This window comes from Periophthalmus magnuspinnatus, chromosome 24 (genome assembly GCF_009829125.3).
Source record: "Periophthalmus magnuspinnatus isolate fPerMag1 chromosome 24, fPerMag1.2.pri, whole genome shotgun sequence".
Classification (NCBI taxonomy): Eukaryota; Metazoa; Chordata; class Actinopteri; order Gobiiformes; family Gobiidae; genus Periophthalmus; species Periophthalmus magnuspinnatus.
Genome location: NC_047149.1, coordinates 12,902,296 through 12,925,319, shown reverse-complemented (window position 1 = coordinate 12,925,319; position 23,024 = coordinate 12,902,296). Strand labels below are relative to the sequence as shown.

The following is a 23,024-nucleotide window of genomic DNA, read 5'->3' as shown; positions in this document are numbered from 1 at the left end:
ATTATTATTATTATTATTATTATTCGCTAGTGGAAGAATTTTAGAACTATATGCTCCCCGACAAGCCACTCAGCCCACAAGAAAAAAAACGCTACTAAACTACTAAACACTAAACGTTTGTGTACTTAAATTTAATTAATTACTAAAATGTCATCGCACCCACTTCTTGACTTTTTATTTTATCACTTAAGTCCATGTATTTATTGTGATGATTTTTTTTTTTTTTAATGATTGATGAAAACATTTATGAGTTTCACAGTGTTCACAGTTTATAAACTGTGTGGCTGGAACACTTACGCCCCCTTACAAACCCCCTATTGTCTCTTTGAATTGACTCTAACACAATGCCTTCAATAAAAATATTACGTCACTGCACGTTAAAAGCTACGTACCGTTTATTTCCATCAGTCTGTTTGTGAGACACGTGACACAAAAGGCCTCTATTTAAATGTTTTTGCGCTATATTCGCCACAGGTGCATGGGCGACTATTTCAGTAAGCACTGTAAACAAATAAATCAGTACAATATCTGCGATTAAACTTTTTTTTTTCTTGTAACTTGGTCCTTTGGTTGTTCGGGTAAGTCTGAGCCATATCTGTGCCCTTTGTGCGCTAAGGCCGTTTTCCTCCCGCACCTGAATGCGCGTGTGTGTCATGTGACGTGCAGTCATGTGGTGCTGCAGTCACTTCCTACCGATTTACCTCTGAGCTGACAGAGGCTGCTGTATCATGTCGTCGTAGTTGTTTTTCTCTGAAGTCTGTGTGCCCGGAGTGAAACGTGTTATTTCGGATTCGGAACAATCCCGAGATGGAGCGGCTCCTCTGGACGCTGATGTGTTTGGGGTTTGCGTTGGTCCGGTCCAAAGCCGAGGGAGAGACCAGCCCGTGGTACCAGGATCTCTGCAGGTAAACCAGGACAACAATCAACGATCAGCACACACAATGTTGCTTATTTGTCGCGTGGCTAATGTTACTGAATCATGCTCCCAGCAGGTCAGTGTTTTCATCATGTCTCGTACAACATTTAACTTCAGATATATTTAAATTGGTCCGCTAAAGAGCTTCAAAAAGGTAAACCGTCTGTGGTAAATACGCCGTAAAGCATAACAGAAGATTTTCGACTTGGTAGATATTTGTTTATGGGGAGAAAATGCACTTTGGACCTTTTATTTTATAAGATGTTTATCAAATACAGTATTTATCGTTAGCTAGCGTTAGCTGCTAGCTGAGGCAGCATTTACGAGAATTTTATTATTGTTATTAATGTTATTATTGTATTTCTTTATGTGTCTTTACTTTTATGCACACGTTGTAATGTGTATAATGTTTAATTAATCAAACACTAGACATGGATGTTTTTGTAAAATGATGTGGTGTTTGAGCTTCAGAAACACTTACCATATTTCTTTTTGTTTTAAATTTCACCTGAACTGGATGGTTTGCATTCTTTGTGAGAGAGTTGCTTAAAATAATAGCATTTTATTCCAGCATAGAAAATGAGCTCAGTAGTAAATGAACTGCTCCCCATCAACATTAAGGGCAGCTTTATGTTCAAATATCTTCATCAACATTTAGGACAGCTTTGTGTTCAAATATTGACATTGTATTTGAACAGTTATTTACTTAGGTCATCAGCTGCAGAGACAGTTTGTTTGTTTTATATAGTACTCATTTGACATTTTAACTACATCTTACTCTTAATCTCAAGATATTCTAAACATGTGATCAGACTAACAAACATTAAGTGTTTTTAGAATTCTATTTGGCTGTAAGATGTATTGCCAAAACCTTGTGCAATACTTACTTTCATTAAATCTGTTTCCATAGTGATAATACATTCAAATGCATGTTTTTTGTGTTGTATACATTAATACCTGACCTTTACATGTTCTTCTATTATATTGTGCTGCAGTTACAAATGGGAGGCCATAGACCAAGATAACAGTGTTGGTTACAGTCTAAAGCTCTGTGAGTCTTCACCCAGCACCAGCTGTGGACAAGGGGCAGCAGTGTGCTCTCACAACCACACCACCAACACTGACCATACTATAGGTGAGTAATATCTGTGAGTGACACCTTTTCAAGAGTGTTAAACTTCCAGAGAAGCAGAATATGTTTAAATCAAGACAAACCCAGGACCATCTACTGTGTTTATAAGGCATTTACTTCACATGCCTGTCGCTGTCTTCTCCTTGACCCTCTTCTGTGTTGTGTATCTAATGACAAACATGCAGCAGAGGGTTTCACGGTCTTTAATTGCAGAAAAGGCTATTAGCTTGTCTGTAATGCTGTCACTGTTCTGTTTCATTTATGTGGTAATTACCTGCACTAAGCAGTAATGCTAAGTCATCTGTAGCTTTTAAAATTACATTTATTCTTATTTATCACATTATCACATTTTTATTACATGTTGACTGATGTTGGGCTTGTATGTGTTTTTTAAGGCTTATTCTGTCTAAAATTCAAGCAAGGTGTACTTTTTTAGCAACACTTCAGTATTGAATCTGCACCAATGAAGTGTTCAGTTATTTTTGGAGAATTTTATCCCTGAACTACATGTTAATAAATTAGCTTTTATCTGGGAAATGGGCACTTTGTCTATCACATTATTGGCCCAGTGCATTTGTATTATCTTTGTACATTGTCCCATTTCCTTGTTGAAAACATAAAAGAAGAGTAGTAACAGGAGAACTTCTGAACTGCCTGTATTACTAAATGAAGCCAGGGTGCACAGATTTGTTTTAGCATTATCAGGCTGTCAGCGCTTGTGATCTTTGCTGAATGTGCTGCTGTCTACACTGTCGCTCTGGGACTCTCTGCCTGATGCCAACACACTGGCACTTATCTGTGAGAAGGCTCAATATGAACTGATCTATATGCTTTTAGGATGAGCAGCAAACATTTGGTTTCATGCAAAGTATGTTTTTTTTTCATTACGAGATGTGTCTTTACTGTATAACAGATGTGTATGTGTGACAAATATAACATATTGATGGAACTTGTTCTTATGTAGGAATTAGTGATGCTTTGTAGGAGTAACATGCTCTAGTAACTAATACTTACTATTTTGAATTTGAATCTGAAATGTCTATGACAAATGGACCAACCCTATAAATAGCCTAAAATTGGATTCATATGATACAATCTTTAGGGCTATGCTGAATAATACAGCAGTTGTGGTCTCTTTTTGTACTACTTCCTGATTTTTTTTGGTTTCGATTACCCTCAGACTTAACTTCTCTAAGCCAACAACTTCAGGAGTCGTGACCTCTCTGTTCGCTTACACATGTAAACTCTCATCTCTCTTGTGTACCACTCATAGCCCCTTTGGCACTGCCTTCTTTTCTAAATAGCAAATACTTCATTAAATACACAAATTGTAGAAATTGCAACAAACAAGAAGCAGCAAAGTTTCTCAAGTGGTTAATCATACACTGTCTCTGACTTATCACATGACCCAGAGAGGGGCTGAAATATTCTCAAACAGAAATAGAACCAGATGTTATGCTTGGCTTCTCTTTGCCTGTTGGTTGTTATTCACAATTTATACTATGGAAATGTGATACTGTTTTCAATGAGGAGATTCAATGGAGATTTGTGAATTGTGTTTTATAAGGTTTAAATTGCTAGTTGTAAATCGCCATGTTATTCTTGGATGTATACATGAATGAAATATCCCCATTATGTGCTTGCTATAATCCGAAATGAATTACAATTATAGATAGACCGTCAATATTGGACCAAAAGTTGTCGAGCTTAGCCATGCATGCCACATACTTCTGCACCCACTTCCTCTTGTTATTTTGTTATAGTTAAGTAAATAGCCATTGTTCTCATGCAATAAATGTTTCATCAACATGGTTTTACCACAGCTATTCTTAACATGTAAAACTATATAATCCAGTACACAGTCAGCATATGATAGTTTGTTTTTTGAGATCCTTTGGGAGCATGTTAGGACAGTGCTTTGTGTGTTAGTAGGTCACACTCTTGCTCTGTTGAATTCCTTTATGTGCTGCTGGCATTTGAAGTCCCATGCAATCAGATCATGCATCCAAAAAGTCTTAAAAAGCATCTGAATTTTATCATAATTTAATTTAGTATGATGAGTCTGACATTCAAATAGAAGCTTATCTGAATAGTTCAATAGTACAAAGCATTTCTTATCATTTCCTTCTGACTTATTAAAGCACTGTAACCAGCTGACCTACAATCTGTTTATCTATGACGACCATCATGGCTGAGACATTTTCCATGTTTTTTTATGAGGATTTATGAAACTTGTGCCCTCTGCCTGTGAAAGCTTGGGTATTTTACTGTTGGGCTAACACTGAGTTCTAAATAGTAGTTCCTACAACTATATAACTAGGCTGCTCAGCAGTTCTTAAATATCTCACTATATTTTAAATCACTTTTTTTTTCTTTTTTTTTTTTTTACAGGTGAACTGTCTCAAATCAAGGTCACTGGTTATGTGGTGGACTTCAATACTACAGAGAAATGTCCGGGAAGCAGCAACAACTTCCAAGCCAGTATTAGCTTCCAGTGTGGGAAAACCATGGTCCGTAATACATGTCACAATAATTAGACGTAATGTTCACTAAATCATCCAGAGAAAAATCATTGTTGGAGGTCTATATTTAACATCGGTCATTTTTACTTTACTCTAGTGCAGTGGTTCTCAAATAGTGGGGCGTGGTGAGATGCCAGCGGGGCGCATATGACTCCGCGTATATAGTACTGTAGTACTGTAGACTGCGTGTACGCAGCGCGCACAGCAAAGAACAGGACAGAGCTAACAGATCGTGACACAGGACTTCTGCTAAAGAGACACTCTGGAAAACATTTTAACATGGATGAAAAGAAAGGTGGAGATAGACGGAGGTCATGAGACGTACGAAAGTCACCCAAAAAGTAAGACGAGGAAGTCTGATGAAGAGTATTTAGCATTTGGCTTCACCGTGACTCCGGGGGGACACAAGGACAGACTGGTGTCTGCTGTGGCAGCGGGCAGTATGAAGCCAAATACGTTAAGGTGCCACCTCATTACACCTCAGTCACGCTGATAAGACGCTGGAGTTTTTTCAGCGTAAACGTGCCAAATATTGCCAACAATCATCCCGCTTTGTGCATGTCACTTAAACCAGCGAGCACTGTCAGCATCATATAAGGTGGCCTACCAAATTGCTAAATTGCTTTTTTGATATTTATTTAATTTTAATGTATTATTTTGATATTTATTTAATTTAAATTTATTAATTTGATGTTTATTTAATTTTATTTTTTTTATTTGAGGGGGGCGAAAATGTTTTTTTCTTCTTTCTAGTGTGGAATTTTTTGTTTTTTATCTGTACTATGATAAAAATTTAAGTGTAGAGGGTTTAATAAATAACCTCTATGATTATAGATACAAACTAACTACATCTGGCATTTTTTATTGCAGCTCATGTTTATTTTTATGTTATGGTTGTTAAAGTTAAAGTTCTTACAAAAAGCACTGAATAAAAATGTGTGTATTCTGTATTCTGTGTATAACTTCCACTCACAACTATTCTGAATGCTGAGGAAATTACACTCAATTGTCCCATTGTAAACGTGGTTGCACCTTTTTAGTCATGTTCAAGGGTAATGCTTCATCCTGACTTGACAATGTGGCTCATAATCTGATGTGTGTTTGCTGCAGGGGACACCAGAGTTTGTGGCTGCGGCGCAGTGTGTGCACTACTTTGAGTGGAGAACATATCTCGCCTGCAAAAAGGACACATTTAAACCACACAAAGAGGTGAGTGCGCATAGGAAGATGTGTCTGTGGGCATGTGTCAAAGGCTACGTGTTGTGGAGGTGATGACAGGAAAACACCTGTAGGTATTTGCTGTTTTATTTGCATAAGTCACAAGTTTGTTTTACAAGTTTTTTTCCTATTATGTTTACAAATCTAATTGAATATTTTTTAACGTATTAGCAGATTGTAGATTACATTTGCCTCTTTGTCCAGGTTCCTTGTTATGCCTTTGGCCCTAAGGGCAAACATGACCTGAACCCTCTGATCAAAGTCACCAGTGGTTACTTAGTGGATGATGGCGATGACAATATTGACTTCTACATCAACATCTGCCGCAGTCTGGGTCAGTTCAGAAACTGGAGACCTTTCACCTTTCACATCTATCAATTACAATTGGCTTCACTAGGACAGCTGTGTGGCCATAATGCATTGCTAATACTCTGTGCCCTTTGCTTCTGTAGATCTTCCAGACAAGTCCTGTCCTCAGGGCTCAGCAGCTTGTCTTATCACGAGCCAAGGAGCCTTCGACATGGGCTCACCCACAACCCAGCTAGAGCTCCTCTCCAATGACAGGTCAGCTGCAGCTTTTAGGTAGTTGATACATAATAGTACTAATGTATTTAGTAAAGGTTGTAACCAAAAAATATCTCATAAGTCTTTAGAACTTAGAATAGCTTTGAGTGTGCTTCGTATTAGTTTGACTGTTTCATTGCTAATCTCCCACACAACTACTGCGAGTTAACAGAAAACACCCACAGGTCAGTGGTGGAAATAAGTGCATAATATTTAATGTCAGAGTTCACTGTAAAATGAGTGTAGTGGTTCAATGTCCTATGACTAATATTTGTAATTTTCTGTTTTTGTCTCGGTAGATTGAGAATACAATATGTGGCTGTGGGCCCACCTCCTGATATGTGTAACCAGCATGCTCCAACTGTCACTATCACCTTCATTTGTCCTTCAAACCGAAACTCGGTATTCTTATTTTACCTCAGTCTCCATTTTGTATCACTGTGACTTTGGGTTAACATGCTCCCTCTCCTTATCTCTCTTCTCCCAGGGCAGCCCTCCGAAAATGATTGCAGAGACTAACTGTCGGTATGAGGTTGAGTGGGTAACTGAATATGCTTGTCACCGGGACTATCTGGAGAGTCATAACTGTAAACTCACCAGTGAACGGCATGACATCTCTATCGACCTGTCACCTCTCACCATGGGCGGTGAGAAATTTTTTGTAAACATCAGCACCATGACAAAAAATTGGGAAATCCTTCATTTTTGTCTAATAGATTCTCATTCACCTAGTATAAAATAAAGCTTCTAAAATGGTCACAAATATAATGATTTTAATAACATGTGACCGGAGTAATCATAATTATCGATTAACCAAATAATTGTGACTTCCCTAAAGATGCAGTTAACCAGAACAAAGGCACAATGAAATGAAATCCTTGATCATATTTTAAGTTTGAATTCCTATATAGAATTCATGTCTATAAAAGTCAAATATCAACCATGCCAATTAATAATTTTAATTTAGTTAATTATGTGGGGAAAACTTCCATTTTAATTCAAAAGATAACTGACAAAAGACACAGCAGTGCCTTCTGTCATACCATTTCACTGTATTTTATGTTTTGCAACATCGGCAATATTAGAGCTAAAATACATTTTGAGTCACCACTTTATATATATATTTGTTCAGTTTTTAAGGAAGTTGTGTCACAAGTTCAGTGTATTCATGTTCCTGGTTCAGTGTGTTTTAAAAATAGAAATATTCAATACCACATTTTATTTAACACACTTTATATAATATTTTATGACATTAATATGAATAAGTGAAATTAAAAACATTATCCGTGTAATGTTTTATGGGTTGTTTATCTCTTACTGTGTTTTTTAGTAACTTCTCAGTAACTTTTAGTAACTTTTTATGTCTCTCAAATGTTTCAGCCACAGATACCCCGTACCATGCATTTTCTGGGCAGAAGGATAGCCCTGAAAGCTATAATTTTTATCTGAATGTGTGCGGCCGGGTCCAAACCGACGAGTGTGGAACTGATGGCTTCATCTCATCCTGTCAAGTGAAGACAAGCGGCGACATCCGAAAGGTGGCTGGGAGATACCAAAACCAGATTTTACGGTAATATTTGTCTACTGACTCTTTCTGCAGACATTATTAAAAAAATGTAAAGATGTGCATCTTTACAGTTTTGTGAACGAAACAGAAAATGTACATACAATGTATATATTTTTTACTAATTCATCATTCAATTTACTCATTTCCACAGCTCCCAAATGAGTAATAGATCTAGGTCTAATGTTGCTATGTTTTTTTTATGTAATATATGCACAACTGCTTTGTTTGCCTTTTTTAAATTGCCACTTTGGAGATAACTAATGTGTTACTGAATTAAGTTGAAAATTGCTATTTCATTTTGTTGTTTTGGTTTGTATATCTTTCAGTTACTCTGATGGAGACTTGACCTTGATCTATCCAGATGGCACAAAGTGTTCCACAGGCTTTCAGAGGATGACCATGATCAACTTTGAATGCAACGAGAATATAAGTGAGTATTTAGTCAAGGCACATTACCGGTACATTAAATACTGAAGAATGCAGCGGCTGCATCCCAGTACACTGGATTGAGTATTTTGTATTAGACTGGAAATACTGCTTCTTCAACAACATGACTAATTTGTGTAGCTGGGCATGGTAATCCTGTGTATGCTGGAGAGACAGACTGCACCTATTACTTTGACTGGGAGACACCTTATGCCTGTGTCAAGGAGAAGGAGGATCTGCTGTGTAGTGTTCTGGATGGCAAAAAACATTATGACCTTTCACCTCTCACTAGATTCCCAGGTGGGTTTTTGTACAACTATAATAATAATGAATTTATAATGTATGTAAACAAATTCTGTGGCTATTCAGAGTCAGATGCTGCAGATAACTGGGAGGTGGTGGATGCCAAACCAGCAGATGCAGATCCAAAACGCTTCTACCTCAATGTTTGTCACAAAATCATCCAAACTGCTGGAGCTTCTGGCTGTCCAGAGGACGCTGCAATCTGTGCCAAAGGTATGACTCCTTCTACTAAAGGCCAGATCAAATCAAAAGTTTGATTGATTTTTAATAACATTAATATATATATTTTTTTTCATTCAGACAAAAACAACAAAACAATTAGCTTAGGAAACTTCCTTTCTTCTCCCCAAAAAACACAAATTGGAAATGACATTAGACTGATTTACACCAACGGAGACATCTGCAGCCATAACACCAGGATCCAGACCATTTTAACTCTCAAATGCAAACCCGGTGGGTTACGTTTATTTTAGTGTATATGTGCTTAATATGATCATCTGAGTTTGGATTTTTGAATGGCTGATCTGCGCTGTGATTTACTGTAGGAGACCTGGAGAGCGCACCAGTCCTTCGTAGTGTTTCTTCAGGAGGTTGTGTTTATGAAGTAGAGTGGTACACCGCCGCTGCCTGCGTCCTCTCAAAGACCCAAGGAGACAACTGTAAAGTCCAGGATCCACAAGCTGGTATGTTCAAGGTTTTACTTGTGAATGTTTAAATATGTGTATTATTAATATTAAGGTTACAGTAATTCAGCAGCATTGTTTATCCACCCATTGCCTGTGTGAGTGCGAAGTTTGATAATATATAAGGTTCCAATCTTTTGCCAAGTGAATATGCATAGCTGATGTTTAGCAACCGTAAGCGGAAAATGGTTCCATCTTATTTCTTAACTTGATAATTTTTTTTCTCCCAGGTTTCTCCTTTGACCTTTCACCTCTCACCAAGCCTAATGGTTACTATAACTTAACCAGTGGAAACTATGACTACTACATCAATGTGTGTGGTCCAGTCACTGCGGCCACCTGCCCTCTAAAGGCGGGAGCATGTCAATCTGACAAGAGGTAAGCAAACTGCAATTACATCTTCAAGTATGGATTGTATAAGCATTATCTAACTCCGTGTGTAGTGATTTTAGGGGAAATTTGCTTATACTGCTTACAATCACTGTTTGTTCTTATAGCAGTTCAAGTTGGAGTCTTGGAGAAGCAAACTCGCACTTATCCTACTATAATGGCCTGATCCAACTCACCTATAGCAATGGCTCCCAGTACAACAACAAACAACACACTCTGCGATCTACACTCATATCATTCCTTTGTGACCCCCAGGCTGGAGTTGGAAAACCAGATTTTCAAGTAGATATGATTTACATTTTTTTTGTTTTGTGTTGTCAAATCTAAATTATTTTTTGGGGTTTTTAGGCTGAGGATGATTACACTTATAACTTCCGCTGGTACACATCTTATGCTTGTCCTGAAAGACCACATAAGTGTTTGGTGACAGACCCCAAAACACTTCATCAGTATGACTTGTCCAGGTGAGCAATGTGAACAGATTTTCTTCTAGATAATGCGTATTTGTTCAGCAATAAACAATATACAAAATTTGACATGCATTCTCATTACGTAACAACTCATTATAGAATACTGAATGCATTCTCATTACCAAACAAATATTTAAACAAAACATGTATGCAAATGTAGTTAAAACATTTATTGTATATCTTTTCTCTACCTTTGAAGTTTGTCTCGGTCTTCTGCGAGTGGGAACTGGCTGGAGATGGACTTGACCGATCCAGCGAGTCGTAAGAAGTATTACATCAATGTTTGTCGTCCAATTAACCCTGTTCAGGGCTGCGACCGCCATGCATCTGTGTGCCAGATGAAGTATGTCATAGAGCAGGTATGATGCATTTAATATTGATTTGATCAAATCTCCTCTTAGAAATCGACACAACTGCATACTTTTTATGTTTAAATAATGCCCCTTTCCTTCTATTATTCTAGCTTCTCTTTACCTGTCCAAACCTTATCTATTTATCACCCAAATATCCTTATTATTTTTTTATTTCAGGGCTCTGTAAAAGAGGTTGTATCCGTCAGTAATATGGGTGTTTCCAAACGAGGGCCCATCATCGAGGGACCAGACCGTTTACGGCTGGAGTTCACTGAAGGGTCTGAGTGCATTTCCGATGGCGTTAAACTGAATTACACCACACATATTCACCTGGTGTGCTCTAGAGGCACTGTGGTGAGTTAGCATACTCCATACTCCACAGTCTCAGAAAGATCCTTGGAGCAATAATGTCCAAAAGATTATCATCTTTTTAACTACAGGCAAAAGGACCACGCTTTATGATTTTCCAAAATTGTACGGCAAAGTTTAACTGGGAAACAAGAGCAGCATGTGCCATCAAAACCACCACTAATACTAATGTAAGTCATCTTAATTCTTTTCTTCGGATCACATACTTGATGTTATGAGTTATTAACATATTGACGGTAATAATTGTACTTCTGTAGACTTGTTCCATTGTGGACCCAAACACTGGCTTTGAGTTCAACCTTCAGTCCCTTGCATCTAAGACAGGGTACAAAACTAAAGCAAATGGAAAGGACTTTCTTGTAAGTATCCCTAGGCTCTCTAAAGCAACACAAAAAACAATATAAAATCAACATGAAGTTTTTTTCTCTGATTTGTAGCTGAACATCTGCTCTGATGTGGCTGAATGTGGTGAGGGTATGGCTGGATGTGAACTGGAGAATGGACATCCTGTGAGTCCAGTTGGAGTAGAAAAGACTCTACAATACTCCACTGATGGACTGTTGTCACTCACATACAAAGGGAAGCTCGAGGAGTTGACAGGTTAGAGCCAGTTCCTGGGCTTTGAATTGATATAATTTATCTAAAAAAGGGAACATTGCAGCTTCATATAGCAATCATATTGTAGTGTTGAATAATCTTCATTCTGTTCACCATTAGGAGCTTTAAAAATGGGGAAAAGGGTAAACTCAGTTCATAATTGTATTCAATGTTCTTGCAGCCACCCGGGACACCTTCATCATTAACTTTGTGTGTAATCGAAGCTCACACCCTGGCAAATTAACATTGGTACAAGAGAATTTGAGCTCAATCTCGGACCGCACGGTCCGTGATGCCATGTTTGAGTTTGCCACTCCTTTGGTATGTGTCCCCGCTCCAGTTAGCTGCCGGATTAGTGGTAAGAGCAAAATGCTTATTTTCTATTGTAGGTTTATTCTAAATGTATAATTAAGTAAATTTCTTTTTTTCTTGTAGATTCTGAAGGGAATGAGTATGACCTAAGTCACCTGGCCCGGGATAATGAAGATAGCCCTTGGATTCCCATTGACGCAGATGGAGGCAAATCTCGAAAGTTTTACATAAATGTCTGCAGACCTCTTCCTTCTGTTAAAGACTGTCCTGGTGAGTTATGACTTACAATATGCTGGTGGATTTTATTATGTTACATTATGAACAAAATTTGCTCCATACTCCACAACCTCACTAGTGCAGACATGGAAAAAGTGTTGTAGATTAGAGATCCTCTGATCCAGTGACTTTCATCAAATTCCATCTACTAACAGTTGACAAAATGTAACATAATAGGATATATTCACTATATTGCTAGTGGTTCTAATAATAAGCCTAACGTTTGCCACATCTGCTCTCACTTTTATAGTGGGTCCTCTGGGAGCCTGTGGTGTGCTTGATGGGACCGGTCACAACCTGGGCTACATCCAGTCCAGTCCACAGGTGGCAGAAGATGGTTCCATCAGCATTGTGTATCAGAATGGAGACAAGTGTGGAGAGTCCTCACAGTATTCAACACGTATCATCTTCCAGTGTGATGACAGGCCTGTGAGTGATTAAACTGACTACAATTAAGGATCATTATAGAACAGAACAGGTCTATTAAAATGCAGCACCAGAGATACTAAGTCTATCCACTGGGAGGCAGTATAGTAAAGGAAATCACCATATGCATACTCTTTTTCAATGACTCTGAGAGTAACTAGGTACATCATCTCTCCTTTCTTATAATTAGGGTTCACCCATGTTTGATCGCACTGACGGTTGTGAGCATGTCTTTGTATGGAGAACCTCAGAAGCCTGCCCAATCAAGAAGTCTCAGGGTAAGTCCTTAGTTATTATCTGCATTATTGTGTTAATAGAGCTACCCAACATAAATCTGAGTTAGCATTTTATTTCTGACTTCTGTTTATATGTAAAAATGGTAATTGGAGAACCAAACATTTGTTCTCAGGTGTAGACTGTCGCGTTCAGGACCCCCAAAGTGGTTATGAATTCAACCTTAACTCGCTAAAAGGCACTGATTACTCTATAGTGAATGGCAAATACACCTACTTCTTGTCTATCTGTGGAGGCATTCGAAAAGAAGTTTGTGCCACCTCAAACGATGTTGCAGTTTCCTCGTGCCAGGTTGATGGATCCAGCCATAAGATTGCAGGTTAAAAGTTTATAATAATAATAAAAGTTTAGAACATCCCTTGAAAAATTAAATTATTATAATGGAAATAATCTGTGCATCTATGCAGGATTGGAAAGCCACAATCTAATCTATGTTGACGGTCAAATAATTTTGAACTACACCAATGGAGAGACATGCCACAAAATCTACCAAAGAACCACGGAGGTATATTTCTCCTGTGATCCCAGCAAACATCCAGTAAGTTAACATTAGATCAAAATGTGTTGGACCTTACTAAGCATTTCTTAAGTAAAGTGTAATGATGTATTATTTAAATTTTGCATTTGTAGGGAGAGCCACAGTTTGTAAATGAGACTCCAGACTGTACCTACATGTTCACCTGGCCCACTTCCCTGGCCTGTATCCCTGTCAAGACCACCAGTTGCTCTTACAAGTAACTCCTACAAAAATTTCTGACACATTCTCCTTCCTTTCATTTCTTAATTAACATAAATATTTTTTATAATATTTGATACCTGCGTGTTGTATTTACAGTGATGGTCAGGGCCACTCTTATGACCTCTCCTCTCTGGCGATGGACACTCAGAACTGGGTAGCAGAGCACCGCACAGGAGGCAGTGAAAGATTTTACATCAATGTCTGCAGGTCTCTGGTGCAGCAGGGAGGTCAGTATAGCTCACATATACGTAACTGTATTGTTTTGTTTTGTTTATTATTGATGTCTCTTTAGTTCTGTATTTCTTTCCCTTCCTCTTGTATCTGACTTGTATGAGAGGTTTAACCCTGGTCTCATCTACACCAGGTTCGTGGAAGTGCCCCTCCTCAGCTGCCTCCTGTATGAAGAGTGAGGACCAGTATGTGAGTTTGGGGCAGGTGGTGTCTGCTCCCACAATGGATGGAAATATCCTAAAGCTGCACTACGCTAACGGCCAGACCTGCCGTGATGGAAAACGCCAAAGCTCCACCACAATCAACCTGCAGTGTGACAAGGACAGAGTGGTGAGTGTTAATAATATGTGAGCAATAATATTTATATGAGAGTGAGTTTTGTAGTGAACTACGAAACTATAAGATTTACTGTACACTAACTGCTGTGCTTTGTGTGTCAGGACTCCCGGCCTTCTCTCATCTCTGTCATTGAGGACTGTGAATACACTTTCCACTGGTTAACTGCTGTTGCCTGCCCATTGAACACTACACAGCAGGAGGGCTGCAAGGTCACCAACCCCTCCACAGGTCAGACATTGCAATGAAATTAAACCTATACATACTTTGCTAGGTTTTGTAACTTATTATAAATGTTATTACATTGTTGTGATAATGCCATTAATTAATTTCCTTTTAAGGTTACCAGTTTGACCTGAACTCATTGACAAAAGCTGGAGGATACACTGTGCGAGACTCAAAGGATCACAACAAATCATTTCAAGTGAATGTGTGTGCAGACATTAGCAGTGCTGGGTGTAAACAGGGATCAGGTATGTCACTATCAAGACCATTCTGTGTAACAGAATGTGTTGACATTAAAATGGAAATTGTGGCACATTTTGTATTTAATTGTTAAGCTATTCGTAAGTTTCAAGCAAATGATTCCCACATGATTTGGAGGATTTTGTGAGGACCTTTTCCTATTCAAAAGATAGTTTTATTTGAATTCCTAGAGAAGAAACCTTTGATTCTTGAAACCTCATTTGAAGAATCATTATTGAATTTCATAGCAATACCATCACAAAAGTTACATTTTTGTTACTGATTGTTACCCTCACATTTCCATGCTTTATGTAATCAGAGCTTTTGCGTCACATGGGTTAATTAACTGCAGCACAAGACAAATATATGAGGTACCAGTTCTTTGAATTATTGACTGCCTCTCTACTAGAGTGGACGTGTACACATTACTCTGAGTAACAGCTGTAAAGCCATGGTGGAAGAAAACATCTTGAAAAAGACTCATTTTATTTTCTTAACTGCTTGTCTTTCAGCTGTATGTATAAAAGATGGCAGCCGGAGTGTGAGTGGAGGTCAGGTCAGCAGGAAACTCTCGTATAAAAATGGTATTTTGGAGCTGAAATATGAAGGAGGAGATGCCTGTCCAGCCAACAGTGCTCTCACACACAGCACAGTCATCCAGTTCATCTGCAGGTCTGTGTACCCTCAAAAACTTGCCTGTACCTGCCTGTACCCTCAAAAGCGTTTGAATTTTATGTTTGTATAGTTGGTTCAACTAATGCCTATTCTCTTGTGTTAGGCCTTCACTCATGAGCTCAGCACCTCCAGAGCCAGTTTTGATCGAGTCCCATGCTGACACCTGCACACACTACTTCTCCTTCCACACTTCACTTGTCTGTGACCACCTGGTGAGGCTTCTGTAGGAAATTATGTCCAAGCTTTAACTAAATGTTCTCATTGAACTGGGGTATCTGACTTAATCGGGAAAGAATGAAGTGTACTCATTCTGAAGAATAGAGTGTATTGTAGAAGCAGCACTGTGACAAACGGACTGCTGCATGCTATCTAATTTTGTGGGATTGTATCTTTCATAAACCTGGAAATAAGACTTTTAAGCAGCACAAGCATTGACCCAGTTTGTCTTTGTCATATGAAAAGGCTTTTTAAAGCTGTGCATGTGCATTGTGCATTAACAATGTGCTAAAGGGTTTGTGAGAACTTGAGGCAAGTTGAATACATTTAAATCCGTACTTTGTCTTTTTGCCTGAGTCATTACATTCATTAAGTCGGCGTACCCTATTATCAGTCAGCTAATCCATATGCTATGTGTTTGTAGGTGTCGTGCTCTGTACAGAACGGCTCTTCTCTTATTGACCTCACACCTCTGATTCACTGGAATGGCTACTACACTGCAACAGGTCTGCTGTTATATGTGGTGAACTTACATTATTTATAGTCATGAAAAACATGACCAATAAAAAGTAGTACTTCAAAACCATTAGCTTGTCCTCTAAAAGGCTTGATTTTACTCTTAAATATTTTTTCTTGTTTTTTCAGATGATGCAGTGGATCAAAGTGACACATCCCCGGATTTCTACATTAATGTCTGTCGACCTCTGAATCCCATCCCAGACGTCTCTTGCCCCACTGGAGCTGCTGTTTGTATGGACCCTGACAATGGGCCACCAATAGTAAGTTTCTAAAATCTCTTCTAACACATGTGCCACATGTGTAACCACCTTAACTTAACTCTTCCCCACTCTGTCTCTTTTACAGGACATAGGTCAGGAGACAATTGGCCCTCAGATTAACAATGCTACAGATGAGGTCTTCATCACCTACAGCAGTGGGACAGTGTGTGCGTCTGACCCTTCTAAGAATTACACTTCCACAATCATCTTCACCTGCCAGAGTGGCCTGGAGCTGGTCTGCCCTCACTTACCATACCATTTATTCTTATCTATTGGTTGATATCTATATATTTAACAGATTTATCTTTCTTAACCCAGGGCTCTCCTCAGATGCTGAGGCTACAGGACTGTGTCTACCTGTTTGAATGGACAACACCTCTAGTTTGTCCTGACAGCACAAACACCAGCGGCTGCCGACTAACAGACTCTCAGCTCCAGTTCACCTTTGACCTGTCTGCGCTCTCAGATGAGGTTCAGGTAACTGTACTGATGTGTCATTAGATCTAGACATTTGTGATTGTAGTTCTTTTGAAATAGTGACATGGGTTTGAAGAGGGATAGAAAGAGATGGGTAGACTGAATTTAAGGAATAAAGACAAACAAGGAAGCAACACAAGAATAATGAGAGAAGATGAAGACAGGAAAAAGGGGGAATGGCTCTTTTTCACATTGCTCCAATTGAGTTTGATCCCAGTCTCTTTAACGCTGTAGGTGTCCTCTGGCCCCAGCACGTACTACATCAGTGCCTGTGGCTCTGTGAAGGATGAGGCCTGTAAGAAGAGTTCAGTGTGTGAGGTGTCTAGTTCAGGCCTCACCAAAACCACCACATCATTTGGCATTAGCAAAGTCATGACTATGGACTTCAAACATGAGGAGCAAGCTATACTCACACAGTATGGAGGAGGAGACATCTGTCCACAAGGTGAGAATACCTTTTATCAACTTTAAGTCAGCTGATGGATAAATGTAGAAAGGATTCAACGGTGGTCATCTGGACACTGTTTTTGCAATCAAGACGCTTTGGCTCCCGTCCAGAGGTCATTTTAGGAGCCGGAATATCTTGATTGCAAAAATAGTGTCCAGATAACCAGGCTGAAACCTTCTCTACATTGAGACACTGTTACAGATGATGGACAAGTTATAAAGCTGTTGGTTTAATGTTATTATTATGTCTCCTCTAGGGGCCACCAAATACCAGTCATCTATCCTGTTCATCTGTGATCCGTCAGCGGGCCGGGGCTCCCCTCAGTTGCTCCCTAAAGCAGACGACTGCGCTGTTACATTTGAGTGGCGCAGCAGTCTGGTGTGTCCCCCAAAGAAAATGGAGTGTAAACTGGTGAGCAGTCACCAGACCTTTGATCTTAGGGGTCTGTCCTCTCTCACAGAGCCATGGAAATTCCGCTACAAGGGAGATTCGTACGTCTTTATCATCATATTATCATTACCACATTTTTGAAGCAGCAATTCTTCTTCTTATTATTAATCACTGTATTATTATTTTATTTTTTATTCCAGGTATTACATCAACCTCTGCCAGGGGATCCATGGGGGTTTACCGGGTTGTCCAAAGGGAGCCACTGTCTGTCGGCGCTTGAGTTCAGGCATTACACAAACTTTGGGACGAGTCTACACCCAAAAAATGAACTACACAGGTACTTTACTACACACACTGTGTATCGTAAATATTAACTATATGTGTAATAAATTATTGTCATTTAAAATTCTGTATACAGAGAAGCAGAAGAAGATATTTGTCAGCTATGGAGCAGGAGATGACATCTGTGGAGATGGTTTGAAGGCCAAGACTGTAATCGAGATGAGCTGTGGCTCCACTGTGGGGCACCCCACTTTTACTCGGTATGACAATTCCTAGACATAATGTGTTGGATTTACTTTTCTGAAGGACACACCAAGATTTGTCTTAGTAAATGTTCAAATAGAGGTATGACCCAAGTGTCTGAGACTGGTGTTGGTGTCTTTTGAGCCTTTCTTTTGAGTTAGTTATTCAGTCGATAATAAATGAGTCTCTGATCCAATATGCAAAGACAACAATACTTTTGAACTCTAAAAAGCCAAAAAATATGTAAAGATGTTTTTATAGTATTAAACAGTTAGTGAATGTGTCTTTGTGCAGGTTTGATCAGGCAAAGTGTGAGTTTGTGATTGGTTGGGAGACGCGCTCGGCATGTGCAGTGAAGCAGCAGGAGGTGAAGATGGAGAATGGGACCATTCATGTTCCTGAGACTGGAGTGAGACTCAGTCTAGGAGCGCTGTACTTCAGGTAACACTATCTCAAATGTAACTTTTAAGGTTTAGTTTAATGTTTTAATGACGCATTTGGCCTTTCCCAGCCACCACCAAGCTTCAGGAGACATCCGGTCCAATGGTGACCGCTACATTTACCACATTCAGCTGTCCGGCATCACCAACAGTTCACTGCAGAACTGCCTTGGAGCCAACATCTGTCAGGTCAAACTCAATGCAGCTTACAGGCGCAAGATTGGCTCATCCAGCAAAGCCAAATACTATGTCAAAGGTACATGTGGGCTCAAATTACCCTTAACACAGGGCTGAGGCAGAAGACTCATGACGTTGTGTCTCACTAGGAGGAAACCTGGACGTGATGGTGCCCTCGGAGTCTCAGTGTGGACGAGAGAAAACCAAAATGGTTTCCTCCACCATCATGTTCCACTGCACTCCCAGCGCAGGAATGGGCATCCCAGAGTTCATGCTGGAGACAGACGAGTGCCAGTATCTCTTTGTGTGGCACACGGACGCCATCTGCGGCCTCACGTGAGTGCTGATAATATATTATCATTTACATTTTTAAAAAAAATGTTATGGGCATAACTTTTCTAAATCCCAGTTACTTTTTGTTTTAGATGTAATTCAAGTTGAATCTGCTTTTTTCTGCAGTTTTCTAAATATTGCTAAATCTCTGTAGGACTGTGGATGCTCAAACGTTTGATGGGGGCACCACTGAGGCTCCGTCCCTATCTGGGCGTAGTCGGGCTGTTGCCGTGGTGCTGAGCCTGATGCTTATTGGCCTGACTGTGTGCCTGCTGGGACTGGTCCTCTACAAAAGAGAGAGAAGGTGAGACACAGTAAATGGACTCAGAGTCTAATTGTGCTTGTGCAGTTCATTTCAAGCATTCATATTTTATCGCCCCACAGAGAGCTGGTGATCCAGAAGATGGCCAGCTGCTGCAGAAGAGGAAACCAAGTGTCCTATAAATACTCAAAAGTAGGTCTTTGTTTAAGCACTTCATTGACAACAAATGATTAAATTATGTTACTACACAATGTAATCTGCTTCCAGCACCAGTCTAAATATTTCTTACTACTACTACTTACCACATGCTACGTACATCTTTTATATGTGTAGTATGTATGGTATAAAAGATAAAATATAAAATACAGTACAAGTTCAGATTGTTTGCACTCTTCACTACAGTCTGGTTTATCTAATTTCTCCTTGTACACCTTGCAGGTGAATATGGACGATGATGGTGGAGAGGAGGAGATGGAGTGGCTGATGGAGGACCTCGAAGCTCCACTCACCTTCGCTTCACACCGGAGAGGTAATCACCATGGTAATGGCCACATCACGACGAAGCACGTGAACACGGATGGGCTGCACTCCTTCTCCTTGGACGAGCAGGACGACGACAGCGAAGACGAGGTGCTGAATGTCCCTGGAGTCAGGGTGGTCAAATCAAATGCCCCCACCAAAAACTCCTCAGCCAATCACAGTGCATTCCTTCAGGTGAGTACAGAAATGTATAGTTGATAGTTGAGCACTACATATAATTACCTATTTATCTTATTAGGAGGAGAGTGACGAAGACCTGGTTGGGCTCTTGGATGACTCAGACAGAAGGAGAAAGTCAGGCAGAACACACTCCTCCAGCCACGGTAACAGCACGACAACAGCCAATCAGAAACGGGAAGAGGAGGACAGTGATGAGGACCTGCTGCGGGTGTGATGTCACTTCCTCTTCCTGTTTCGCCCAGTCTGAACTCTTTCTCAGTGAATGTTTCCAGGGTGACAAAAGTGGACTTTTTTCTTCTCTCTCTCTCTCTGGACTTTTTGGTTGGACTGCACCTTTTACAGCGCAGATGACGACGGACGGACTGCTGTTGTTTGCACATATGGTTTCTTATTTATTAATGGCTGATCATTTAAACTGAGCTCCGTCCCCTTTAACCTGGAAAATGAAATAACTGATGAAGTAAAAATCAACCCCACAAGAGGACATACCTTCTTTGAGTCAATTTTGTAGCGCTTTGTTATCGCTCTATTTTGACGGGTAATTTTGCCAGTTAGTAGACCAGTAGAATGAAGTTGGTCAAATTAATAATAAATACATAAAACTTAAAAATATATCTATGAAATACAATACATACATTAGATAATTATTAAAATACAATAAAAGATAACAAATTTTGATACTTTTTTCTTGTTTTCTGACAATTTTGATAGAGTTCCAACAAAAATGTATGTAAACAAATGTCATCTTTTGGGGTTGCCATATCTTTCTGTCATTTTTAACTGATTATGGGAGAAGAAACCTGTTGATTTTGCTGGACGTTGTTGTTGAATGTGTTTCTAAAGGGAATATAATATGAATCTTACTGAGAAAAATGCAGAACTTTCTCTCTTGCACCCTTAAAGCAAGCACGATGCCTTCCTACAGATGAATCTACTTAGCATTTCCATTGTCTAATCATGGGCCCCGTCTGATCTTGTTTTGGTCCAAGACATTGCACATAAATAATACGTTGTGAATGGACATTTTTGTTTGTTGTCACTGGTGATGAGTCCATGTTTTAGTTTTTATGATTGTTTAAATGTTTGTTTGAGCTTAAGTTATAGGCCTTATGAGTGAAAGAAGGAATCATGAGGTGGCAAACAGGTGTTAGTCTGCAGGCCCCTCTCAAAGCCATATTTTAAAAGGTAACTGACATTAGTGCAATGAGACTACTGCATGGAGTTTATGGTACTTTCTGAAGCCTAGTGTTTGCTATGCTTACTCCTGTTTGCCAAATAGCATTTCCTCCAGTATTCAGAAAAGCAGTACAGGCCCACGCATATCACATTTAGTTTTCAAAGTTACTTTTCAAGGCCTTCTAAACTATTCACTGGATGTTTAGCTTGGCTCCAAGTTACATAGTAAGGTTAACAAGTAATACATTTGCCTATTAAATGACCTCAACTAGTCACATATCATGAAGAGCAGTCGCATAGAGTGTGTTTAAAAACGTCTTAAGAAAATAATGGTTTATCCATGAAAGAACTGAGTCTCCATAATGTCTATATTGTCTGCAGTCATTAGAGCCTTATCTGCAGCCTTTACACATTTTACTGTTAAATGAAGCATGGTTTAGTATGGATTTAAATAGGGAGAATGTCTTCTCATTTTGAAACATTGTTTGTTCACACTAGGATGTTCAAGCTCTGTGCACTCACAGTGCTATAAGTAAAGATATATGGAGAAAAGAGGGAGACTATAATGCCAACAATTATTACGTTTTATGTAGATTCTTTAGTTGTGCCAATTACCGGGGTATTAAACCTTACTGATGGTGTTCACACAGTGTAACTCCTGTGCTGTCTAAGACTTCCATAAGCATTAATGCTACCACCTGCAAGTTATTATTTTTTTTCACCAGTAGACAGCGGATGTGAAACCTGTTCCTCCCCTCACCTGGCCTTTGTTCAGGCTCACCTGTGCTCTGCGGTCTTCTATCAGGCCAAAGATGGTACATAAGTTTAGTTTATCCCACCTGGCAGTTCACATATGCCCATCCTCTGTCCTCTTTGTGTTGAAGGTATCGCTCATGGTAGATATGGTAGTTTGAATCTATGGTACGCTGATGTGAAGTCTGGCTCTGCTGTAGCACCAGTTGCATGGTACTAACCCAAACTGGAAACAAGTGGCTTTTGTTCTGTTATTATTTTGTCTTTGTTAAAAATAATAATCAAGTTTAATTTATGTATGTCAGCTTTAAAAACCCAAAGTGTAACTGCACTCCAGATCACTACCAATGAGTCTAAATCACACAGTTTGATGCAAGGACATGGGCAGTGGTCTTGTATGTTTCATGTGTGACATGTTTTCCACTCTGCCTGTTTCTCTATTTAGGACGGTGATGTAAATTATTGCATTATTTGAATAAATAAGAGATCTGCTGTTCATTGTGGTGGTCTTTCATTTTAATAGTTAATTGTGAAATACTTTAATGGCAATAACTGTCTTGGATAAATGTTATTTAAGTTCTAAGTCAACAGTTGACTAAGTACATTGCCAATGGTACCATTACTCAAAACAAACAATAGGTTTATTGAAGTGGTTAATGTTGTTTGAAGACTGGATTTATTAAGGCAAAATTATATATTTTTAAAATTTAGGCTTTTTTCTTATAATGCTGTAAGATACATGTCTTTTATTTTGTACTAAAAACATCTAAAGGTCCTATATTACACAAAATTGACCCTTTTGAGCTTTAAGCCTTATAATGTTGTTAACCTCATCAAAAAGATACCTAGAGTTGCATATTGTTTCAATTACACCTGTTTGAGTAACACTTTATTATTGGTCTGTCTATAAGTCAAAAGCTCAAAATACTCTGTTACACCTTGTGATGTCATTTAGTGGTAATTCAAGTTGACAGCTCCCTTTTCCTTTAGTTCAGTAAATATTGGATTATTTCAGTCCTGGAATTGCCAGATTATTCTAGTGAAGATGTGTGGAGTTCAAAAAC

At 39.1% G+C, this 23,024-nt stretch overlaps 1 protein-coding gene across 1 annotated transcript; it reads left to right on the top strand.

Moving 5' to 3' along the window:
• Positions 1 to 680: 680 nt before the first annotated feature.
• Positions 681 to 22,456, top strand: igf2r (insulin-like growth factor 2 receptor). Its single transcript, XM_033990820.2, has 50 exons — positions 681 to 905; positions 1,912 to 2,051; positions 4,440 to 4,558; positions 5,681 to 5,779; positions 5,993 to 6,122; positions 6,241 to 6,352; positions 6,652 to 6,754; positions 6,840 to 6,999; positions 7,733 to 7,922; positions 8,246 to 8,349; positions 8,487 to 8,645; positions 8,715 to 8,861; positions 8,949 to 9,101; positions 9,194 to 9,331; positions 9,562 to 9,709; positions 9,829 to 10,003; positions 10,070 to 10,185; positions 10,391 to 10,550; positions 10,722 to 10,898; positions 10,985 to 11,083; positions 11,171 to 11,272; positions 11,351 to 11,513; positions 11,692 to 11,868; positions 11,946 to 12,092; positions 12,349 to 12,527; positions 12,715 to 12,802; positions 12,934 to 13,137; positions 13,226 to 13,356; positions 13,449 to 13,552; positions 13,654 to 13,784; positions 13,922 to 14,118; positions 14,229 to 14,355; positions 14,466 to 14,597; positions 15,102 to 15,261; positions 15,368 to 15,476; positions 15,905 to 15,986; positions 16,126 to 16,259; positions 16,345 to 16,494; positions 16,578 to 16,736; positions 16,971 to 17,181; positions 17,441 to 17,675; positions 17,775 to 17,911; positions 17,993 to 18,116; positions 18,394 to 18,540; positions 18,611 to 18,795; positions 18,866 to 19,052; positions 19,204 to 19,353; positions 19,434 to 19,503; positions 19,750 to 20,025; positions 20,090 to 22,456. Exons 1-50 carry the CDS (start codon positions 808 to 810, stop codon positions 20,243 to 20,245), a joined length of 7,281 nt encoding a protein of 2,426 aa, XP_033846711.1. The 5' UTR covers positions 681 to 807; the 3' UTR covers positions 20,246 to 22,456.
• Positions 22,457 to 23,024: the final 568 nt, after the last annotated feature.

Bases quoted from the DNA above. Each gene is read 5' to 3' on its own strand.
- igf2r (XM_033990820.2), top strand. From the start codon at position 808: ATGGAGCGGCTCCTCTGGACGCTGATGTGTTTGGGGTTTGCGTTGGTC. The intron at 906-1,911 runs GTAAACCAGGAC...ATTGTGCTGCAG, and splicing joins TGGTACCAGGATCTCTGCAG to TTACAAATGGGAGGCCATAG. The intron at 14,119-14,228 runs GTGAGTGTTAAT...TTTGTGTGTCAG, and splicing joins AGTGTGACAAGGACAGAGTG to GACTCCCGGCCTTCTCTCAT.